This window comes from Aquarana catesbeiana, linkage group LG06 (assembly GCF_042186555.1).
Source record: "Aquarana catesbeiana isolate 2022-GZ linkage group LG06, ASM4218655v1, whole genome shotgun sequence".
In the NCBI taxonomy this organism is placed as follows: domain Eukaryota; kingdom Metazoa; phylum Chordata; class Amphibia; order Anura; family Ranidae; genus Aquarana; species Aquarana catesbeiana.
The window spans coordinates 78,445,531-78,466,762 of NC_133329.1; the positions used below are offsets into that span (position 1 = coordinate 78,445,531).

The window sequence follows — 21,232 nt, forward strand, 5'->3', positions numbered from 1 at the left end:
GGCCCTTCCCTCTGGGCCCGAGGCCCTTTACTCCTGTCGCAGGGTCCCATAGTGGGACCCTTTCACATGTCCTGCAGTGGGCCCCCTTCCTGCTGTCTTGGGGCTGCCACATGGTGGGAAAACACCAGGGCCCAGTCACAAGGGTGACTTTTCTTAGCCTGACAGTTCTGCCACTAGTGCCAGTAGTTCTTATTTTTGTTATTTTATCTAGGGGCAGCAGGACCTAGGTCAGTCATAGTAGGTGGTCGGGTGTAATTAATACTTTGTTGACCCTCATGGGCTCCTCTGCCCCTCCCCCCTAATTTGGAACTTGTAGTCCGGCCTTCTGTGGATCTCCTTCTCCCATGACAGGTCCTCTGCCCCCTCCCACTGACTGGCATATGGCTCAGGAACAAGAAGGCAGGGCCAGCTCAGTGATGGGGTGGGGTTACCAATCTCTAATCCCTTCTCCAATGACAGGTCCTCTTTTCCCATCCCACTGGCCAGTGGGTTACAATTAACATACCAGTCTGGCTCATGCCTGCTTCCGCCATGCTGTCACTGTCCAGGGGTGACGGGGGGCTGCTGTCTACTCCTCTCTTGCACTACCACATCATCATATCTCACGCTCCACCTACTGCCCCACCCCCTCCGATGCTCCCACGCACTGTGCTGGGTACTATGGATTTCGGCACAGGGGAGTCACATTGGGCCCCCTGGAGCATGGGGCCGGGTCACCATTGAGACCCCACCATTGAGACCCCTATAGCTACGCCCCTGTATAAACCCACTCAATTCAGTAGGTACACTTTTTGGTATTTAACCCCTTTCCAACCGCCGCACGACGATGTACGTCGGCAGAATGGCACGGGTGGGCAAAAGGGCATACAGGCACATCCCCTTTAAGAAGTGGCATTGTGGGCGCGCACTCCCGCCGTTTGCTCCCGCCACATGCTCCGTGACCGTGGGTCCCACGGACTCGGTCTCCGCCGGGTGCCCGTGATCGTGTTACGGAGCAGAAGATCGGGGAGATACCTTTGTAAACAAGGCATTTCCCCGTTCTGCCTTGTGACATGACAGAGATCTACTGCTCCCGGTCAGCGGGAGCAGTGATCGCTGTCATGTGAGTAGTAGCCCATCCCCCCACAGTTAGAATCGCTCCCTAGGACACACTTAACCCCTTGATCGCCCCCTAGTGTTTAACCCCTTCCCTGGAAGTGTCATTTACACAGTAATCAGTGCATTTTTATAGCACTGATTGCTGTATAAATAACAATGGTCCCAAAATAGTGTCAAAAGTGTCTGATGTGTCCGCCATAATGTCGCAGTCACGATAAAAATCACAGATTGATGCCATTACTAATAAAAAAAAAAATTCATAATAAAAATGTCATAAAATTATCCCCTATATTGTAGACGCTATAAATTTTGTGCAAACCAATCAATATACGTTTATTGCAATTTTTTTACTAAAAATATGTAGAAGAATACATATCGGCCTAAACTGAGAAAAAATATATTTTTTTATATATTTTTGGGGGATATTTATAGTAAAAGATATTGCCACCCGTGCATGGAGAGAGAGGTCACGGCCTACCACATGGTGTACAACATTCCAACCCGGATGAGAGGGGCCTAGCACTGCTTGCTGTCCGTCAGACATCCATCCAGCACCACTCCGGTAACCTGCCAACCTATGTTCTGAGCTTCACATCGGGAGATCAATATGGTGGATCCGCTGCACAAATGTCGCTATAGGAGCTGCTGTCCAGAAGGCATTAAATCGGCCTGATCGTTGGTGAGAGGGCAATTGCCCACCTTTACAAATCCTTTCTTATGGTTTCACTGGGACACTTTGCACAGATGCATCTTTACCTCGGGAATACTTTACTGAACCTATCTTTAACACTGTGCATAGACACCTTTAGCTTCTACCAGTCCAAGAAACCTTATTGCCTACTACTACACCTTATTAGATAAAGTTAATGAGCTCCTACCGTCGGTGAAGAACATCAGATCTGCAACGAGGACATTGCTGTCATTATTGCTACAAGGGCCCTTATAACATTGCCATAAAGTCTGACCACTCATTAGGGTTAAATGTTTATAGGCTGGCAGAGGTTTCCCTGTTAGAAATCAGTCAGTATAACCACTTAATCTTTGTGTATCCTTCATGTGCAAGCAGCATTCCACTGTACATGTGTATATATAATTGATTGTTTACCTACAAATATTTTGGCTTGTGTTATTTGGAGGAATTCCTTTGCTGAGTTGGCACTGTTGCCCAAAACTCAGCAGATCTATTACCTCCTCTTTGTGACAATATCTTCTTTGAACTGTTCTAGTAAACATTATCAGAAGATAAACACACAGAGTTCTCTGACTTATTACTTTAAGGTGGTGCAAAGATGTCTGAGCCCAGAGTGTCAGTTGGGTTGGAATGTTTATCAGGTCATGGCAGTGCAGATTAGCAGAAAAATCAAAGCATTCCCCTAGGGGGACATGCTACACTTACTATAATAAAAAAAAACCACAATAAGGTAACTCTATCTGACTCAAAAAAAATGTATTTGGGAACAGTGTTGCATGACAGAGTAATTGTCAGCCAAACTATCACACTACTGCAACCTGCAAAATGGAATAGCCTGGACAGAAAGGGGGTGTAACATATAAGTCTGGAAGGGGTTAAATTAGGTAAATACATTAAATATGCAGCTGAATAACATATTTCAAATGTTTAACAATTTCTTGTGTATATAATTGATACCAACCTTAACCTTTTCATGCCGGCCGCACACATATATGCAGCTTCATATAAGTGGCCCTGTGTAAACCACTTACCGTGCTGAGAACTGCGCTCCCTGCATGGTAGCTGGCGGTTACTGGAAAGCCCCCAATGCATACTAGCGATTAGGGGTTTTCCAATCATGTAACTTATGTGACAGCCAATCACAGCAGTCATGTGGCCTGAATGCCAGCCTCTGCCTCCCCTCTTTTAGAACCTTTTAAAAGGCTGGAAGGTGGTTGGTGGGAAGGGATTAAGAACAATCTCCTCTCTCTGGAATTAAGCTGCATAAAAAACATCCTGTTCCCTAGGTTGAAGCACTGGGCCAGCACACCACTGCTCATACTTGCCAACAGTCCAGATTTTCCCGGGACAATGCCGATTTTGGGACCCTCATCCCGATCAGAGCTCGTCCCGATTAAAATCCCAGGATTTTGCTTTTGCCCAGGAATGTTTTTGGCAAAAAACAGCAGTGGGCTACACAAACATGGCCGCCACCACCGCCACACGTTTCCCTGTGTGTTCAGTGGAAAGGGGAAAAGCAGCCAATTGGCTTCTCTCTTTAGTGTACAAGTAGACAATGCTCTTGTACACTGAAGCTTATTAGCTGCACGGATTGGAGACCCCTCCCCTCTCCACTGAACACAAGGAAGAGATCAGCCGCCGCCAACCCTCCTCCCCTGTGTGTCTGACGAGCGGGGACACTGAGGACCGGGCTCTGCTGGGGACACTGAGTAATGGACCAGGCTCTGCTGGGGACACTGAGGACTGGGCTCTGCTGGGGACACTGATGTAAGGACCGGGCTCTACTGGGGACACTGATGTAAGGACCGGGCTCTGCTGGGGACACTGAGGACCAGGCTCTGCTGGGGACACTGAGGACCAGGCTCTGCTGGGGACACTGAGTAATGGACCGGGCTCTGCTGGGGACACTGAGGAATGGACCGGGCTCTGCTGGGGAAACTGAGGACCGGGCTCTGCTGGGGACACTGAGGACCAGGCTCTGCTGGGGATACTTATGTAAGGACAGGGCTCTTCTGGGGACACTGAGGAATGGACCAGGTTCTGCTGGGGACACTGAGGACTGGGCTCTGCTGGGGACACTGAAGAATGGACTGGGCTCTGCTGGGGACACTGAGTACCGGGCTCTGCTGGGGACACTGGTGTAAGAACCGGCTCTGCTGGGGACACTGAGGAATGGACCGGGCTCTGCTGGGGACACTGAGGACCGGGCTCTGCTGGGGACACTGAGGAATGGACCGGGCTCTGCTGGGGACACTGAGGACCGGGATCTGCTGGGGACACTTATGTAAGGACCGGGCTCTGCTGGGGACACTGAGGTATGGACTGGGCTCTGCTGGGGACACTGAGGACCAGCTCTGCTGGGGACACTGATGTAAGGACTGGGCTCCGCTGGGGACACTGATATAAGGACCGAGCTCCGCTGGGAACACTGATGTAAGGATGGACTCTGCTGGGGGCACCTGATGTAAGGACGGTCCCTGCTGGGGGCACCTGATGTAAGGATCGGGCTGTGCTGGGGACACTGATGTAAGGACCGGGCTCTGCTGGGGACACTGATGTAAGGACCGGTCTCCGCTGGGGACACTGATGTAAGGACCGGGCTCTACTGGGGACACTGATGTAAGGATCGGCCTCTGCTGGGGACACTGATGTAAGGACCGAGCTCCGCTGGGGACACTGATGTAAGGATGGACTCTGCTGGGGGCACCTGATGTAAGGATGCACTCTGCTGGGGGCACCTGATGTAAGGACAGACTCTGCTGGGGACACTGATGTAAGGACTGGGCTCTGCTGGGGACACTGATGTAAGGACCGAGTTCCGCTGGGGACACTGATGTAAGGACTGGACTCTACTGGGGGCACTGATGTAAGTACCGGCCTCTGCTGGGGACACTGATGTAAGGACCGAGCTCCGCTGAGGACACTGATGTAAGGATGGACTCTACTGGGGGCAACTGATGTAAGGATGGACTCTGCTGGGGGCACCTGATGTAAGGACGGACTCTGCTGGGGGCACCTGATGTAAGGACAGACTCTGCTGGGGGCGCCTGATGGCATCTGGTGGCAGGCGACATGGCAGGTGACATGCTCAGTGGTCCCACTGATTCTGGATAATGGCGAGTTGAATTATTTAATTCTATATTACAATGTGATAATAGTAATAATGCGCTTCAATCATCCTGACACCACAACAACCATGGTGCTGGGATGATTGAAGCGCTAACACCAGGTGTTTGGAGTATCTTTATATATATATAATATATATTTTTTTTTTATGTTTTAGTCAGTTACATTTGAAATAGGGAATTTTCATTGTCTGTAATCTTTTCTCCAGGCAGCAGGTGGACTGGAGAAAAGGGGTTAATCATCTGCATTGTGTAAAAAGGCTGTTTGATCCTGTCTTCTCTGATTTTCCCCTTCTTCCACATTCCCCAAACCATCCCCTGATAGTACAGAGCCTTGGGGGACAAGCTGCACATGCTCGGTTTGGTGTGTATTGCTAGAGAGTTTACTTGTCTTGGGAGAGTGCATGTGATCAGCACTGTCCAGACAGATGGTCAGGGGTCCTGCAGCCTCATTGGACAATAAGGGGAGAATGAAAACTCCTCCTACAAGCTTTAACCAGACACTGATAGAAGTCACAAGACTGCTCTAACTGCTGATAAGAAAGGGTATTTAGTAGTTTTTATTTACTAAAACTATTTCCATACTCTGTGTACTGTGGGAGACCCAATATTGTGAATAAAGGCTCCTGAGTTTATTAACACTTTATCATTACTTTTACTATCATTATTTTCAGTGCTGACAGAAGCCTGTTGTTATCTCCAATCAATGATCAAAACAGTGACTTCTTTTATCAGACATCTGGGTCCAAGGTTTAGACAATCATAATTGTAAACCAAGCTGCGCTGCTGTGTTGCATAACCCATAGTGCTCTGGGAATCCTTTGTTACATATTAAATGCTTATATGTAAAACACAAATCATAACATTAAATAAACAAAGATAAAATAAAGTTAAAAATAGCGTTATTTCAACAGCACAAAAAAAAGAGAAAAAGTAACTCTGAAAGCAAAGTTGCAGCATCTAAACTAAATTAGAAAAATCCTCCACAACAATATGAATAAAAAATTTCAATCAGCGCTCACAAAAATGCATAAGGGTCACTAATCATCCCAAAAGCAAAAACATAAGAAATAAATACACTTCTATTGTAATAATGTTGTAACAGTTACAAAAGTGTCCAGTAGTGCTGCACAGGAATAAGTGTAATAAACCCACTCGCTGTGGTCCATTTCTCGATCAAGTAGATTTACACAGCGGTACTAGTAATCTGCCTATCACAGCCAAGTGGAATTCATTAATGTTAGCGTAGGGTAGAAATTCCTGGGGGATTTTTAAAATAAAGTTGACCCCAAAACCATCAATGTTTCCCTTCAGATAGGACGTCCTATGCTTTGTGCAATTGTCTATCACATTATTCTAAACTTATATGCCTGGCTTGCAATTTCCCAAAATTTGAAAGCAATGAAAAATAGGTTGGTGCTCTAATATTTCTTTATTGGGGTTTTTTTGCCTTCCTCTGGATCAACTGTGGGTATAGGGTTGTATATATAGGACTATTTATGTATACAGTACATATGTATATACTGTATAAATATCTTTTTTTTATGATTCTTTTATTGGTTGAACTAGATGAACTTGTGTCTTTTTTCAGCCAGACTAACTATGTAACTATGTAATAATAAAAGGTAAAAGCTCTATAGTAATACTACAAATAATAGTTAATTTGTTTTCTTTTTTTCAGTTTTTATTTTATTTATTTTTTAATACTATATTTGAAATATTTTTAGGGTTTCAGAGTTATCTTGCCCTTCACCAATCTCATCAGGGCTCTCTTGACTTCTTTATTACGTATGGTGTAAATCAGAGGGTTTACCATGGGTGCTACTGCTGTGTATAGCACAGTGCAAATTTGCTCCAAGAGCTCTGAGTACTGAGATTGTGGAATCAGTACCACTGAGGCTACGTTTGCATAGTAGAGGAGGATTACGGTGAGATGGGATGAGCAGGTGGAGAAGAGTTTTCTCTTTCCATCTCTTGAATCCATATTTAAGATGATGGCAATTATTTTTACATAAGACATCACAGTGCACAAAAATGGAACAAAGCCAAACAACAACAGCTCCAGGTAAAGCAACATGAAGAACATTTCAGTTCCCGCACATGAAATCGTGATCAGAGCTTTGATATCACAGAAAAGTTGATGAATTATTTTTGAATGGCAAAACAACATAGTTGATGCTGCCTTTGTTATCAATAAAGAATTTGTACAAGCGGAGATCCAGGCGACTGCAATTAACATCAAAGTATTTTTTCTCCCCAAAATTTGGTTATAGTGTAAAGGCTTACAGATAGCAACATATCGATCATATGCCATAATGAATAAAAGAACATCTTCATTGGTGCCAAATAAGAAGTAAAAGTGTAACTGAGTAAAGCATTGAGTAAATGATATTGTATTATTGTTAGTAAGTATCATGTGTAGTAGTTTGGGAACGGTGACAGTTGTAAAACAAAGATCTACAATGGAAAAATTACAGAGAAACAGATACATGGGGGTGTGTAAATGGTCATCAATATATATCACTGTGATGATAATTATATTTATTAACAGGCATGTGAAATATATTGTAAGTAAAATACCAAAAACGTATAATTTATAATCTGTTTTAAAGAAAAATGGCACAATCTGAAACACTTTAGATGCTGTATAGTTGTCCATCCAAACTGCTCTTCTTTTGTAAGAAAAAGTAAAATATGATTATGATCAAAAATGCCACGATTTATTTGGTAGAGGACTGCAGGTTCAGATGATTCAGTGTTCTCTTTTCAAGATGACATGCTGTGGCACATTTTAATTATACATAATATAAAAATATTACGACAAAGTTTATAATTTTTGGTATTTTAAATAAACGCCTCCCAGTTAACAAAGAATGAAAGAATTATTATTATGGCGCAATCTGAAACTCTTTAAATACTGTACAATTCTTCATCAAAACCGCTCTTCCTTTGTGAGAAGCAATAAAATATGATTATGATCAATGTTAACATCATTTTCTTTTAAAAAAAAAACACTGAAGATTCAGATGAATAAATATTCAGTTTTCATGCTGACATGTTGTGGAACATTTTATTTATATGCACATATAAAAAAAATGTACTTTATTCCCACTGTAAATAAACACTTTATGATAAAAAATTGTTGTAGAATTATTATTATATCAAGTATCAGATTATGGATTTTTCCTGATCCCAATAATGACCAACTGAGAAATGCATCCCAGCTTAGTCTCTCTATAAATTTAAAGCATCCTATGGGGTGGCGCAGATAGGGGCAAGGCGCAGACATAATGGCTCTATCCTGAGTGGCTCTGTTACGAGTGATGCGCAGTTTCACAGACGCAGTTTAAGAAAGCAGGATAACTAAAGCTGCATGAACAACAGGAACTCTGCTCCACTCTGCAAGACGACAAGCAAACCAGCTTTGACATTTATTTTATATTAGGTTAGTTTCCCACTCTCTATCCACTAACATGCTCCTTATTCTCTTCCTTCTCACATTGGTGTCTTCTATCCTCAAATTATCTTTACTCTACCCCTCCTCTCTTCCCTGCAGCATGCACATATCACCCTCACTCCTACCCTCTCCCTACTATGGCACCCATCATCTCCTGCAGTTGCTGCACCCACATGCTGACATAAACACCAGGGCCACTAGACACGTGCGCTCATGCACATCCCACTCCCACCTTGCCTTCCTCACCCTCCTCCTTCTCCTAGTCTCAGGTGACATTTCTCCTAATCCTGGTCCGCCATTTTCCAAATGCAAGCCACATATCCAATACCCCTCCCCCTCTGGCAACCACCACAATCCACTCAGTTTAATTTCTATCCCCCTGCTTCCTCAAAGCAGCCCACCAATCTCATGTGCCCTTTGGAACGCCCGCTCCATCTGTAACAAGCTAACATCTGTACATGACCTCTTCATCTCTCATGGCTTGAACATACTCGCCATAACAGAAACCTGGGTTCAAAATTTTGACTCAGCTTCTCCTGCTGCCCTCTCCCATGGTGGTCTCCATTGGACTCACTCCTCCAGACCCAACAGACAGAAAGGAGGTGGAGTTGGCTTCCTTCTGTCCCCACAAAGCACCTTCTAAGTCCTTCCTGTCCCTTCCTCTCTATCCCTCTCTTCTTTCGAGATGCACTGTATTCGTCTGTTCTCTCCCATTTCTCTGAGGATTGCAGCAATTTATAGGCCTCCAGGACCGGTATCGCGCTTTCTTGATGACTTTGCTGCCTGGCTACCCTACTTTCTCTCCTCTGAAATACCCACCATTATTCTTGGTGACTTTAACATTCCTGTCAATGTTAACAGCCCAACTACAGCTAAACTTCTCGACTTAACCTCATCTTTTGACCTAACCCAATGGACACATACTTCCACTCACTCCAATGGTAATACCCTTGACCTTGTATTCTCCCATCTCTGCAACCCTGGCAACCTCACCAACACCCCCTTTCCTCTATCTGATCACAACCTCATTACTTTCACTGTATCCTTGCCTCCAACCACCCATCCCTCCAAGCAGCAAACAATTACTTGTAGAAACCTTCGCCACTTTAACCCTTCTCTTCTCTATTCTGTTACTGACCACCTATATGACATAATCTCTCCCCTGTCCTGTCCTGACCTGGCCACTTCTGTCTACAACAGTTCAATCTCATCATCACTAGATGCACTTGCTCCTCTAACCACACGCAGAATCAGGCCCAGACCGTTACAACCCTGGCAAACTGACAACACTAGAAATCTCAAGAGACATTGCCGTGCTCTTGAACAACTGTGGCGTAAAACCAAATGCCTGCAAGACTTCACCCTATATAAATCTGCCCTTCTAAAATACATTTCCTGCCTCCATGCTGCCAAACAAGCCTACTTTGTCTCTCTTATTAATTCCTTGTCATCCAGTCCCCGTCGGCTCTTCTCAACCTTTAACTCTCTGCTCCGTCCACCACCCCCTCTACCCACTAACTCACTCACTGCCCAAGAGATTGCCAATCACTTCAAAGACAAGATTGATGCAATTCGTGAGGACATCTCCACTGTGTGTACGTCTGCCCCACCCATCATACCTTGCCTAGCAGCACATTCAACACTCTCACACTTGAATTGGCTACTACGGAAGAGGTTACAAAAATTTTCTCAGATGCCCACCTAACCAATTGTCCCTTGGATCCTGTTCCCTCACAACTACTACGGTCACCCTCTTCTTCTATCCTATGCTCCCTCACCCACATCTTCAATCTCTCCCTCTCTAGTGGCATTTTCCCCTTCCCTCTAAAACATGCGCAGATCACTCCCATTCATAAAAAGCCCTCACTGGACCCTATCGACCTGAACAACTTAAGACCCATCTCATTGCTCCCATTCACCTCCAAACTTCTAGAACGCTTAGTCTACAACCGTCTTAGCTCCTACCTCAATGAAAATAACCTTCTTGACCCCTTACAGTCTGGCTTTCGCTCGCAGCACTCCACGGAAACTACCTTACTAAAACTCACTAATGATTTACTAACTGCTAAAACCAACAGCCAGTACTCCATACTCCTACTACTTGACCTCTCTGCGGCCTTAGATACTGTTGACCACCCGCTCCTTCTCAATAAACTACATTCCCTTGGCCTCCGAGATTCTGCTCTATCCTGGTTCTCTGCCTATTTATCACAGCGCTCCTTCAGTGTCACCTACAACTCTGTCTCCTCCTCTCCATTGCCCCTTTCTGTGGAGGGTCCCCCAAGGCTCAGTTCTTGGACCCCTTCTCTTCTCTATCTACACTTCCTCCCTTGGTCACTTAATAACTGCCCACGGCTTCCAATACCACTTATACGCTGATGACACCCAAATCTATCTGTCTACTCCTCACCTCACCCCTTCAGTCTTCTCTCGCATTACTAACTTACTAACTGACATATCAGCATGGATGTCGCACCACTTCCTTAAACTAAATCTCTCTAAAACTGAGCTATTAATATTCCCCCCCGCCCGTGCCCCCCTCCATGACTTTTCCATCAAAATCAACAATGCAACCATCAGTCCCTCTCCTCACGCCAGGGTACTAGGTGTAATCCTAGACTCTGACTTGTCATTTCAGCCTCAAATCCAATCGCTGTCAAAAGTTTGTAGAATTCACCTCCGTAACATCTCTAAAATTCGCCCTTTTTTAACAAATGAAACCACCAAGCTCCTCATTCACTCCCTTGTTATCTCTCGCCTTGACTATTGCAACTCCCTTCTCATTGGCTTACCTCTCCATAGGCTATCCCCTCTTCAGTCTATCATGAAGGCTGCTGCCAGATTTATCCACCTTACCAACCGCTCAGTGTCTGCCAACCCTCTACTTCAATCCCTACACTGGCTCCCAATCACTCCGCAAATTAAATTCAAAATTCTAACCACAACATACAAAGCCATTCACAACTCTGCCCCAAGCTACATCACTAATCTTGTCTCCAAATATCACCCAAATCGACCTCTCCGCTCTTCTCAAGACCTCCTGCTTTCAAGCTCTCTCATCTCCTCCTCCCATGCTCGTCCCCAGGATTTCTCCAGAGCCTCTCCCATCCTCTGGAACTCGCTACCTCCATCTATCCGGCTATCCCCTACTCTTGTTACCTTCAGGCAATCCCTGAAAACTCATCTCTTCAGGAAATCCTATCACGTCTCCAACTAATCTCCTACCACTTCCACCAGCTCATTCCCCACAGTTACAACCTTTTGTACCACCTGCCCCATCCTATTAGATTGTAAGCTCTTCTGAGCAGGGCCCTCTTAATCCTATTGTATTGTATTGTATTATAACTGTATTGTCTCCCTTTTATATTGTAAAGCGCTGCGTAAACTGTTGGCGCTATATAAATCCTGAATAATAATAATAATATTAAGACTGTAGCTATACAAAAAAATAGTATTAGGAAAGCCATAATAAACTTATATATGTAAATGGTGAAGACGAAAACATTTTTATGAAAGAATGGATTAGAGTATTTAGGCCCTATCTGCAAAGAGTACAAAAAGGATTTGACCAATAATTGCTGTAAGTTGCAAATATATAAATATATTGTCCCAAAAAATGTATATGCAAATTAAATGGTTATAAAGAAAGTATTTATACCCATACAGTTCACTTTCAAATTTTAAAATAAAATACATAAATTTACTTTTTTATACGTATACTTATCACCTGTTGTCAAACTGATCTGCAAAAGTACAAAAAGGATTTGACCAATAATTGCTGTAAGTTGCAAATATATAAATATATTGTCCCAAAAAATGTGTGAAAATGGTAAAAATGACAGTAGACAGTTTGGGACAAATCCTTTATTAAAAAAAAAAAAAAAAAAATGTCCCGCGATGTCCATTCATCCTCGATCACAGTGTCCGACGGACCGAGAAAAAAAAAATGGAAAAAACTCTGCCTCCATGCTTTCTGCATTGACAGCTGTTATATAGCTGAGTACGGAGCCACGTAAATGGGTGACCCCGCCTCCCCTCTGACATTACGTGACGTCACATGAGGCAGAGGTTCTTTTTCGTTTTTTTTTTCTCAGTCTATCGGACGCTGTGATCGAAGATAATTGGACATCACAAGACATTTTTTAATAAAAGACTTGTCCCAAATTGTCAACTGTCATTTTTACCATTTTGACACATTTTTTTTGGTGAATGTGTAGGGGTACAATATACCCGATAGCCATTCACATAGGGGGGGCCGGGATCTTGGGGTCCCCTTGTTAAAGGGGGCTTCTAGATTCCGATAAGCCCCCTGCCCGCAGACCCCCACAACCACCGGCAAGGGTTATGGGGAAGAGGCCCTTGTTCCCATCAACATGGGGACAAGGTGTTTTGGGCAGACCCCAAAGCATCCACCCCATGTTAAGGGCATGTGGCCTGGTACAATTCCCCTTTTCCTGCGGTCTGCAAGGTTGCATGCTTTGATAAGGATCTGGTATGGATTTTGGGGGATGGCTACGCCATTTTTTTTTTATTTTGGTGCGGAATTCAAATTATGTATACATTTTTGGGGCACCTTGTATATATAATTAAAAATATTGTTGAATAAGCTAAATATAGTTACAGTATAGCTATATAATATGTTAAAGTGAACCTGGGCCCCGATCATGTACCTTAAAGTATTTACATATTCTGAACAAGCAATCAAATCACTTTAAAGCAAAGCATTAGGATAAAAATACCAATTCTCCCCCATAACCCCATTTTTCTGATTGCTGGGTGAAAAAACAAAGCTACTGATTTCACTTACCTTAAGCCACAGTCACATAATCATCTAGTGTCGGTTCCTTCTTCCCTGTTTATTTCCTGCATAGGTCCTTCTTCCAGGTGTCCATGTCACTGAATGTATGACATGGACAATTCCCATTGGACGGCCAGTGAAGGGGTACTCTTGGGATCCAGAAGAAGACTGATGTCAAATGAGTTGAAGTGAAGGGGAACATCCAGCGAAGATTAATGTGCGGTGCTGGAGTAGTGGTCTCTGCAAGTGGAAATGGTGTCAGTAAGGGACCTGAATGGGGGGACACAGAAAATTATAACTGACTTCACCAGGTTAATAAAACTTAATACCTGGGAGGATGGACAGGGGGTGGGTTAGTAGGGTTGACATCATAGGTGTGCGCAGCCTATTGCATTAGGGTGTGCACCCCAAAGCTCCAACACATACTACCGATCACTCACAATGAAAGGGAAGGGGCTGGTAAGTTACATATTTACTGGCCCCTTCCCCTACTCATCCTAAAACATCCCCACAGCAACAGCCGGAGGGAGAGGAGAGTTGGGAAGCCGGAAGCACTGTGAGGGGAAGGAGGGGGGGGGAGCCAGGGCAGTAGGGGGGATCTGTGCTGCACAATGTGATTAGGGTGTGCCTGGGCACACTTGGCACACCCTGTGCGCACGCCTATGGTTGACACCTCTTCTTGAAACCAAACCCAAACACTTTAGCGTCCCACAGCAACTTTTCTTTAGATCAGAGCCCCTTTATATCAACGAACACCCTCCTAGAGACTAACCGTTGGCCTGTAGGAGAGGGTCACTATTATAGGGGACTCTGATCTAATGGGGGGGTGCTAAAAATAAAGGAACTGTGATATAATGGGGGTTTCTAATAGGGGGAGCTGACTGCTGATCTAATGGTTGGTCAGCATTAAATCAGTCTTAGATCAACTGTCAGCATCCCCCATTAGAAACCCCCATTATTATTATTATTATTATTATTATTCAGGATTTATATAGCGCCAACAGTTTACGCAGCGCTTTACAATATAAAAGGGAGACAATACAGTTATAATATAATACAATACAATACAATAGGATTAAGAGGGCCCTGCTCAGAAGAGCTTACAATCTAATAGGGTGGGGCAGGTGGTACAAAAGGTTGTAACTGTGGGGAATGAGCTGGTGGAAGTGGTAGGAGATTAGTTGGAGACGTGATAGGCTTTCCTGAAGAGATGAGTTTTCAGGGATTGCCTGAAGGTAGCAAGAGTAGGGGCTAGCCGGATAGATATCTCACAGTGCCTTTATATCAGTGCCCCTTCCCTTTCTTCAGAGAGAGACCACCCCCATATAACAGCACCCCCTGCCCTCTTCTATAAGATTGTCTAATGCCTTAGGCCCCTTTCACACATACGGACCGTTTGTCCGTTTTTCATCCATTCATCCATTGACGGATGACAAACGGGCATCAATGCATTCCTATGGAAAAATGGATGACAACAGATGATCATCTATTTTCAGATTTGCTTCCGTCAACATCCGTTTTTTTTTTTTTTTTTACAGATGAAAGCTCTATTTTTCAGCCGTCAAAAAACAGATCGGACAAAATATGCATTAACGGACAAATGGTTAGTTTTTCATCCGTTTTTGCATTGGTAGTGGATGTAAAAAAAAAATTGATGAAAAACTGATGAACTGAACTGATGAAATGAACTGTCCGTATGTGTGAAAGGACCCCTACTGGCAGGAGGGACTCTGCAGCTGTCACAACTGCAAGCGAGTGTGTGGGAGGCTGGAAGCCGGCTGGAGTTAGGGGGCAGATCTGTGAGGTGGAGCGGAAAATCCTGTATGTGATGTGCAAAAGCATCATTGGTTGCTAGGAAACCGGGGGTCCTAGCAACCAATTACTGCAAAGCTGGGGGGGGGGGCAGCTAATGCCGACAGGGGTAAAAGGCAGAGCAGAGATCACACAGAACAGTAAGAACATGGTGCAGCCAACATAAATTCCTGAGGATAACCCACTGAGCTCCCTCACTGCACTGGGACAGATTTACCTGACTGGACTGGAGGTATATTGTGTCTGGGTTTCAGGTGGACAGAAACCTGGGCACAAACCCGTACAGGTGGCAACCCTATGGGTTAGATCAGTGTTTCTCAACTCAAGTCCTCAAGGCGCCCCAACAGGTCATGTTTTCAGGTCTTCCATTATTTTGCACAGATGATTTGATCAGTTTCACTGCCTTAGTAATTACAAGAGCTGTTTTATCTGAGGGAAATCTTGAAAACATGACCTGTTGGGGCGCCTTGAGGACTGGAGTTGATAAACACTGGGTTGAATGGAGTGAGGTGGGGGAAAAAAATATTTATTGAGCTTTAAAACAATGCCTCATTCATCTCTGTAATCAATGAGTGTTGGGGAAATTTGTAATTTACTTTTCAAAGTTCATAAGTTTCTCAACACAGTTAAGCCCCATACACGCCATTAGATTTTCTGCAGATTTTTGTCCTCAGATTTACCAAAACCATGTAGTGCAAGGGCCTGCCTGATTGCATATAAATTGAAACTCCTAAGGTTTGACCTCATATTATATGGTTTTGGTAAATCTGAAGACAAAAATCTGCAGAAAATCTATTAGTGTGTATGCGGTCTTACTGTATATGGAGGGCAGATCTTACCAGGCCTCAAATGTAAAAAGCTAGCAGGGGTTTGTAAGCTGTTAGAAAATTAAACTGAAACCCAAATCTTTGTTTTGACCTTTGAGAGAGGGCTGGAGTAGAGGCAAAGACTAGACGGAGGGCAAACATGACTGGGTCAGAAGGGGTTTCAGACGAGGTGGAGTAATTAATTGGTGGGGCACATAAGTGTGGGCACTTACCTGATTTTTGTAAGAGGGGAGCAGGAGAAGCTTCAAGAGTTGGTATATGGTAAGAGTCTGGGAGGGGCTCAGTCGGAAGAGATATCAGACGGGACATTTTCCCACCCTCCCTCCCTAAGGGTTATTGGATTACTGGGTTTTTGTATTTGTTTTGTTTTTCTGTTTTCTTGCAGGTTTTGGAGCTGAGGCAACCTTGTCAGCGGCTGGTGGGGCACGAGGTCCTTGGATGGTGATAATTAGGGGCAAAAGGTACATTTGTAGGGACCCATCTCAGGTATGGCTCCCATTATTCTGGCTGGTGGTACCTGCAATGTTGGGTTTGTCTCCGAGCTGGTGCTTTCTGCGGCTGGAGGCCTAAAAAGGGTGGTTTTGCAGTTACTGGGAGTGTATGCCCACAAGGACCTTGGGGGGGGCCTCTGGAATACTGTCTGATGTATTATGTGTTAATGTGTTAATATGTGAATATACTAATATGTAATGTTATATATTTGGTTAATAAAAAGGCTGCTATGGCCATTAAACTTCAGTTGGTATCACGTTTGGTTAATATAGCATAAAGGGTTGGTGAAGTGGTGGTTTGGCAATGGGTCAAAGCCTCTTTGGTACCCTAGTCAGGGATTTTTGGGATCAAATAACCTGCACCTAAGGGGGCAAGGGAGGGCTTGCTTTAAAGATTGCTTGTTAAGAATATGCAAGTAGTGTAATGTCTATAGTCTGAGCACATGTGTACTTCAGCTATAGTATTATAATGCGATTCAGTAGCTCATTAAAGCAGAGTTCCACCCAAAAATGGATGAAGGAAAAAGAACAGCGCCCTCTAAGTGCAGCAGGTAAACAGTTTAATTGTAAACTATAGATATGAATACACTCACAAAAGAGTAGTATGTTCAGGCATGGAATATAGTTCATCCGCTCTGACTTCCTGGTGAAAGCTGGCATCACTGGCTTAGATGTTGGTCCACGATCTGGCCGTCCTCCAGCCGCACTGTTGGTTCACTGTATGGTTGGAACAATGATCAGCGGTGCACACAGGAGGCATCACTTCTGGGTCAGGTCAGCGGGCGGTGCTTCGCGTTCGGAGCATGCATGCCTCTTCCTCAGGCTTCAGTGGTGGCCATCTTTGAATGGGGTTATTATATACACACACACGCTATGCTAAACGGGCTCACGTAACGGGTAACCATGCTGACATAAAAACAATAATAATAGCAATACTACAATATCACGGCTAAGACACTGCATTAACTAATTACTATTAACTATTGGATTATTGGATACTTACTCCTGACGAAAAGTAGGATCATGATTTATCTGGTAATGGTATATTTATGAAAAGATAGTGGTAATACTTTTAAAATTTTTAGAAATTAAAAAAAAAATATATTAAGTGAAGCGCCCTACTCCTGTAGGAGCGGCTGAAAGTTCGTTCTACCCTGGAGCTTGTTCCATCACCCCTTTTCCCCAACCAAATAGAATACGCAGATAGTCAGTGAAAGTGAACTATGTACAACGTTATTGCAGTTTCCATATGAAATGCAGCACTGTACTAAAAAGTCACTCTGAACAACTTCCAGTAGGGTTGGATGATATGCAATACAATATTACTTCTAGATTGTACGAAGCCCCGATTAGTAGACCTCCATCTTGAATAATATCTCCTAGTACAATGCATTTTTCCTTCTTCCTGTTCACCACCACTTCCTGACTTGGCAGAACTTCTGATTTTAACTCCCTCTGTGATATTCTGAATAACACTCGGGAAGTGACTTTCGGATTTCTCCAGGGTATTAGATCCTCTAGGGCCCAGCTCTGTCCTCCTGAACCCGCACACTAACCCCTTTAAAGTCTCTGCAGAAATTCTTTTTCCCTCTGGGTTACACTCACTTGTGTTTCTGAGTGATTATCCATGTCGCACACGGAAAATCCTCGCCCAGTCCTGGATGTCAGTATTGGCAGCAATTTACAAAGTACTTCAGTTCCTTTTCCATCCGCATAGCTTGCTTTCCTTCTCCTCACACAGGGAAGAACATCAGCGCTGTATCAGTGGCTATATCCTTACTCCTGGATTCTTTCTCCATAGCATGCTTCCCCTCCCCCGTAGGGGAGAGCACCCGCACAAATCCTCCTGGATCTTACATCCTCCAACAAGATCCTCTCAACTTCCCATGCAGAACAAACCCCAGGAAGCATGTGACCAGGCCTTAAATAGAAGTCCCGCCCCTGTCCCAACAAATTAATGATTGATCCAGAGGCATCTTCCAGAAGCTACCTGTCACTCACACTTGTATTCCTCTTATCTTCTAGGCCAAACCCCAGAAAACAAAGGAAACTGTCCAAGCAGAGTGCAGGGGGTCACACCCTCCTCTACACTAATAAACCTCCCCAGGAATCAAACCCCACCAGATTACACTGCAGAGTGAGATTCTGGCAATTTTGGCCTATTATAACACTAAACTCTCTATTGTAGCCCTCACCCAAACTGGTGGGCGCTACATATACCCCCCTAAAATCACAACTGTCCCCAGTTTTAAGGAAAATCCTTTCCCCAACCTGGAAACAGTCATCCTAACTAACTCCCCTTTTTTTTTCTAAGTGTTGTGTGCAAAGTATATACATAAAAAACTATACAAATCACATTTTCAACCATATCACATTTCCTATCTTATAAGTCCCTATCACTACAGGTATTAACATGCAGACAGCCGTCTTGAAGTACCTGTAAAGGAAAACATGAAAATACATCCTAGACTTTGCCCTATCTTGCAGATTCATAATATACATTTTTTTATTGGCATGTGTCATACCACCAGGACTGCTGTTCCTTAAAAAGAAGTCAAAGAGACTCCTGCAAAACAGAACCTGTATGGTCATGCCAGATATACACTTTTCAAGTCCAAAAAAAAACACAACACTTTCTGGATGACTCCAACAGGGAGTTCATAAAACTTTTTGAGTATAACCAAACTACAAGTGACATAACAGGGACAACAGCAGAGATAGTGTGCTTACTCAGCCAAGTAGGCACTGTAGCTGTTACCCTGTGTTGGCAGTCATTGGGACAAAACCCACCCTAACCCAGCTACTCACTTGTAGTCATTGGGTGGACAAATTCAACATACATCTTGGTGACAGCTCCTGAGTCAGAGTACTGTTCACAAATAATAACGGGGATCAGGCAGTCTTTTCCGGGAATCCCCCGTCCCCTTCACTGAGATCAAGAAACTATGGGTTTGCTGACCCGCTTTAAGGACTAGGACCCTGTCCTTATAGATGGCCCTCCCCAGCTTCCATTCACTGAAGATGTCCTGAAATCGGATCCATACTTCGCTGTCTGGGGTGCGCTGCGGTTTGGGCACATGCAGGTAGTTCCACACTAGTTCTCTTTCCCATTCCTCTCTGGAATCCTCAACAATAGTCATGATCGACTCTGGAACATATGGATACTCATACCCCCATTCTTGCGCCACTATCCTTTGTACATCCCTCTGGAACCTAGATAAACGGGGTAGTTCCTTCAGTTTTCCCCTCCCAGGCAGAACACATGCATCCAGAGATTTGATAGCCCTCTGCTGGAAGGAAGAAGAAGCAAAAGAGAGTGTCCGTTGATTTTTAGAATGAAGTCTGATGGGGGATAAAGAAGGCTTGACGAAAATGGCTGTGTCCCTTGTAACTCCTGTGGAAACTTCTAAGGATGTGGAGCTTTCCAGGAACACTTCATCTTCACTTGAACTGCCTTCTTCTGGGGAGGACCACTCAAATAGGCGTTCGACAGACCCATACCTGTCCAGCATCTCTGGTGACCCCCAGTCTATGGCCCGGCCCTCATCTCCCCTGCCCAGCTCACCTGAGATAGTATCCATCTCCTTCACATGGCTCCCTCTGGACAGGTTCAATAAGGGGCTTATTCTCAATGGTTGGCAATTCCGGGGAACATCTTGGGGCCTGCTCTACTTCCTTAGCAACCCCTGGAGCCCCGACCAAACCACAGGCCTCCCCATCAGGTCCTACCTGAACCTCCGGGACATCCGATTCCTTTGAAGGAACAGACTGGAACTCCTTTGCTGCTACTGCGAACACAGACGACTCTTGGCCCTCTCCGGCCACTCCAGTCATCCGTATTTGAGGCTTGCAAAATCCGGTTGTGGGACTGGCATGGTAGTACCGGACCTCCTGTTGCACAGGCCCCAGGCATGTAAGCTGTGCTCCGCAGTGTCCACAAAAGGCCCAGGCACGGACTCCTACTGAGGGATTCTGACATGCAGGGTATAGCATGCAGAGCTGCTCCACACTCTCTACTACTCCGAGCGCCAGTCCTTCGAGTGAGCTCCAGGCGGATGCCGGTGTCCACAAGGACTTGGTCCTGCTGATCAGTCTGCTGCATGGCTGATGTACTCTGAATACGTGTAGCCATCTTCCTCCGCCTTGTGTATAGCGCGTGGCACACTGAATGCTGACACCCTTTCCTCTAGGGCATGGATCCGCCCCTCAGCTTGTTGGCTCAGCGTGCGAGGAACTGTAACTCTACATTTGTTGGCTGCACCACAGCGACACCTGGTGGCAGGCTCTTTGGAACTGTAGGTTACAGCAGCGAACTGTTTTTTAACACAGTAGAAATGATCCTTGGGAAACCCCAAACTGTAAAAGAGATAGCCTCTTCTCCGTCACATTCCCGACTGTGCAGCAGGCAAATTTGTAGCGTCAGTGGCGATGCTGGCGCCGTACTCACGCCAGACATCTCTGCATATGGCATGGTGCCTCCGGCAATAGTCCTCTGGGTCTATCCGGGATACAGTCACTGTACTGCTGGGACTGTCTGCGCGGTTGTTAGGGGTAACGGGCTCACAGGATAGTAAAATCTCGGTGGGACCTCCATGAAGCGCCCCACTCCTGTAGGAGCGGCTGAAAGTTCATTCTACCCTGGAGCTTGTTCCATCACCCCTTTTCCCCAACCAAATAGAATACGCAGATAGTCAGTGAAAGTGAACTATGTACAACTTTATTGCGGTTCCCATATGAAATGCAGCACTGTACTGAAAAGTCAATCTGAATAACTTCCAGTAGGGTTGGATGATATGCAATACAATATTACTTCTAGATTGTACGAAGCCCCGATTAGTAGACCTCCATCTTGAATAATATCTCCTAGTGCAATGCATTTTTCCTTCTTCCTGTTCACCACCACTTCCTGACTTGGCAGAACTTCTGATTTTAA

The 21,232-nt window shown here is 44.7% G+C and overlaps 1 protein-coding gene across 1 annotated transcript; it reads right to left on the minus strand.

Annotated features, from left to right (window-relative positions):
* Positions 1–6,379: 6,379 nt before the first annotated feature.
* LOC141148022 (olfactory receptor 1500-like) lies at positions 6,380–20,133 on the minus strand. The gene is made up of 2 exons (XM_073635180.1): positions 19,865–20,133; positions 6,380–7,586 (listed from the first exon to the last, which is right to left on the minus strand). The coding sequence occupies exons 1-2, from the start codon at positions 20,131–20,133 to the stop codon at positions 6,638–6,640; spliced, it is 1,218 nt and encodes a 405-aa protein (XP_073491281.1). The 3' UTR covers positions 6,380–6,637.
* Between the last annotated feature and the right edge of the window lie 1,099 nt (positions 20,134–21,232).

Coding starts and splice junctions, on each gene's coding strand:
- LOC141148022 (XM_073635180.1), bottom strand. CDS start 20,133: ATGACTGGAGTGGCCGGAGAGGGCCAAGAGTCGTCTGTGTTCGCAGTA. Junction 7,587..19,864: donor GGAGATGGATACTATCTCAG/GTGAGCTGGGCA, acceptor TTCTTACAAAAG/AAGAGCAGTTTGGATGGACA.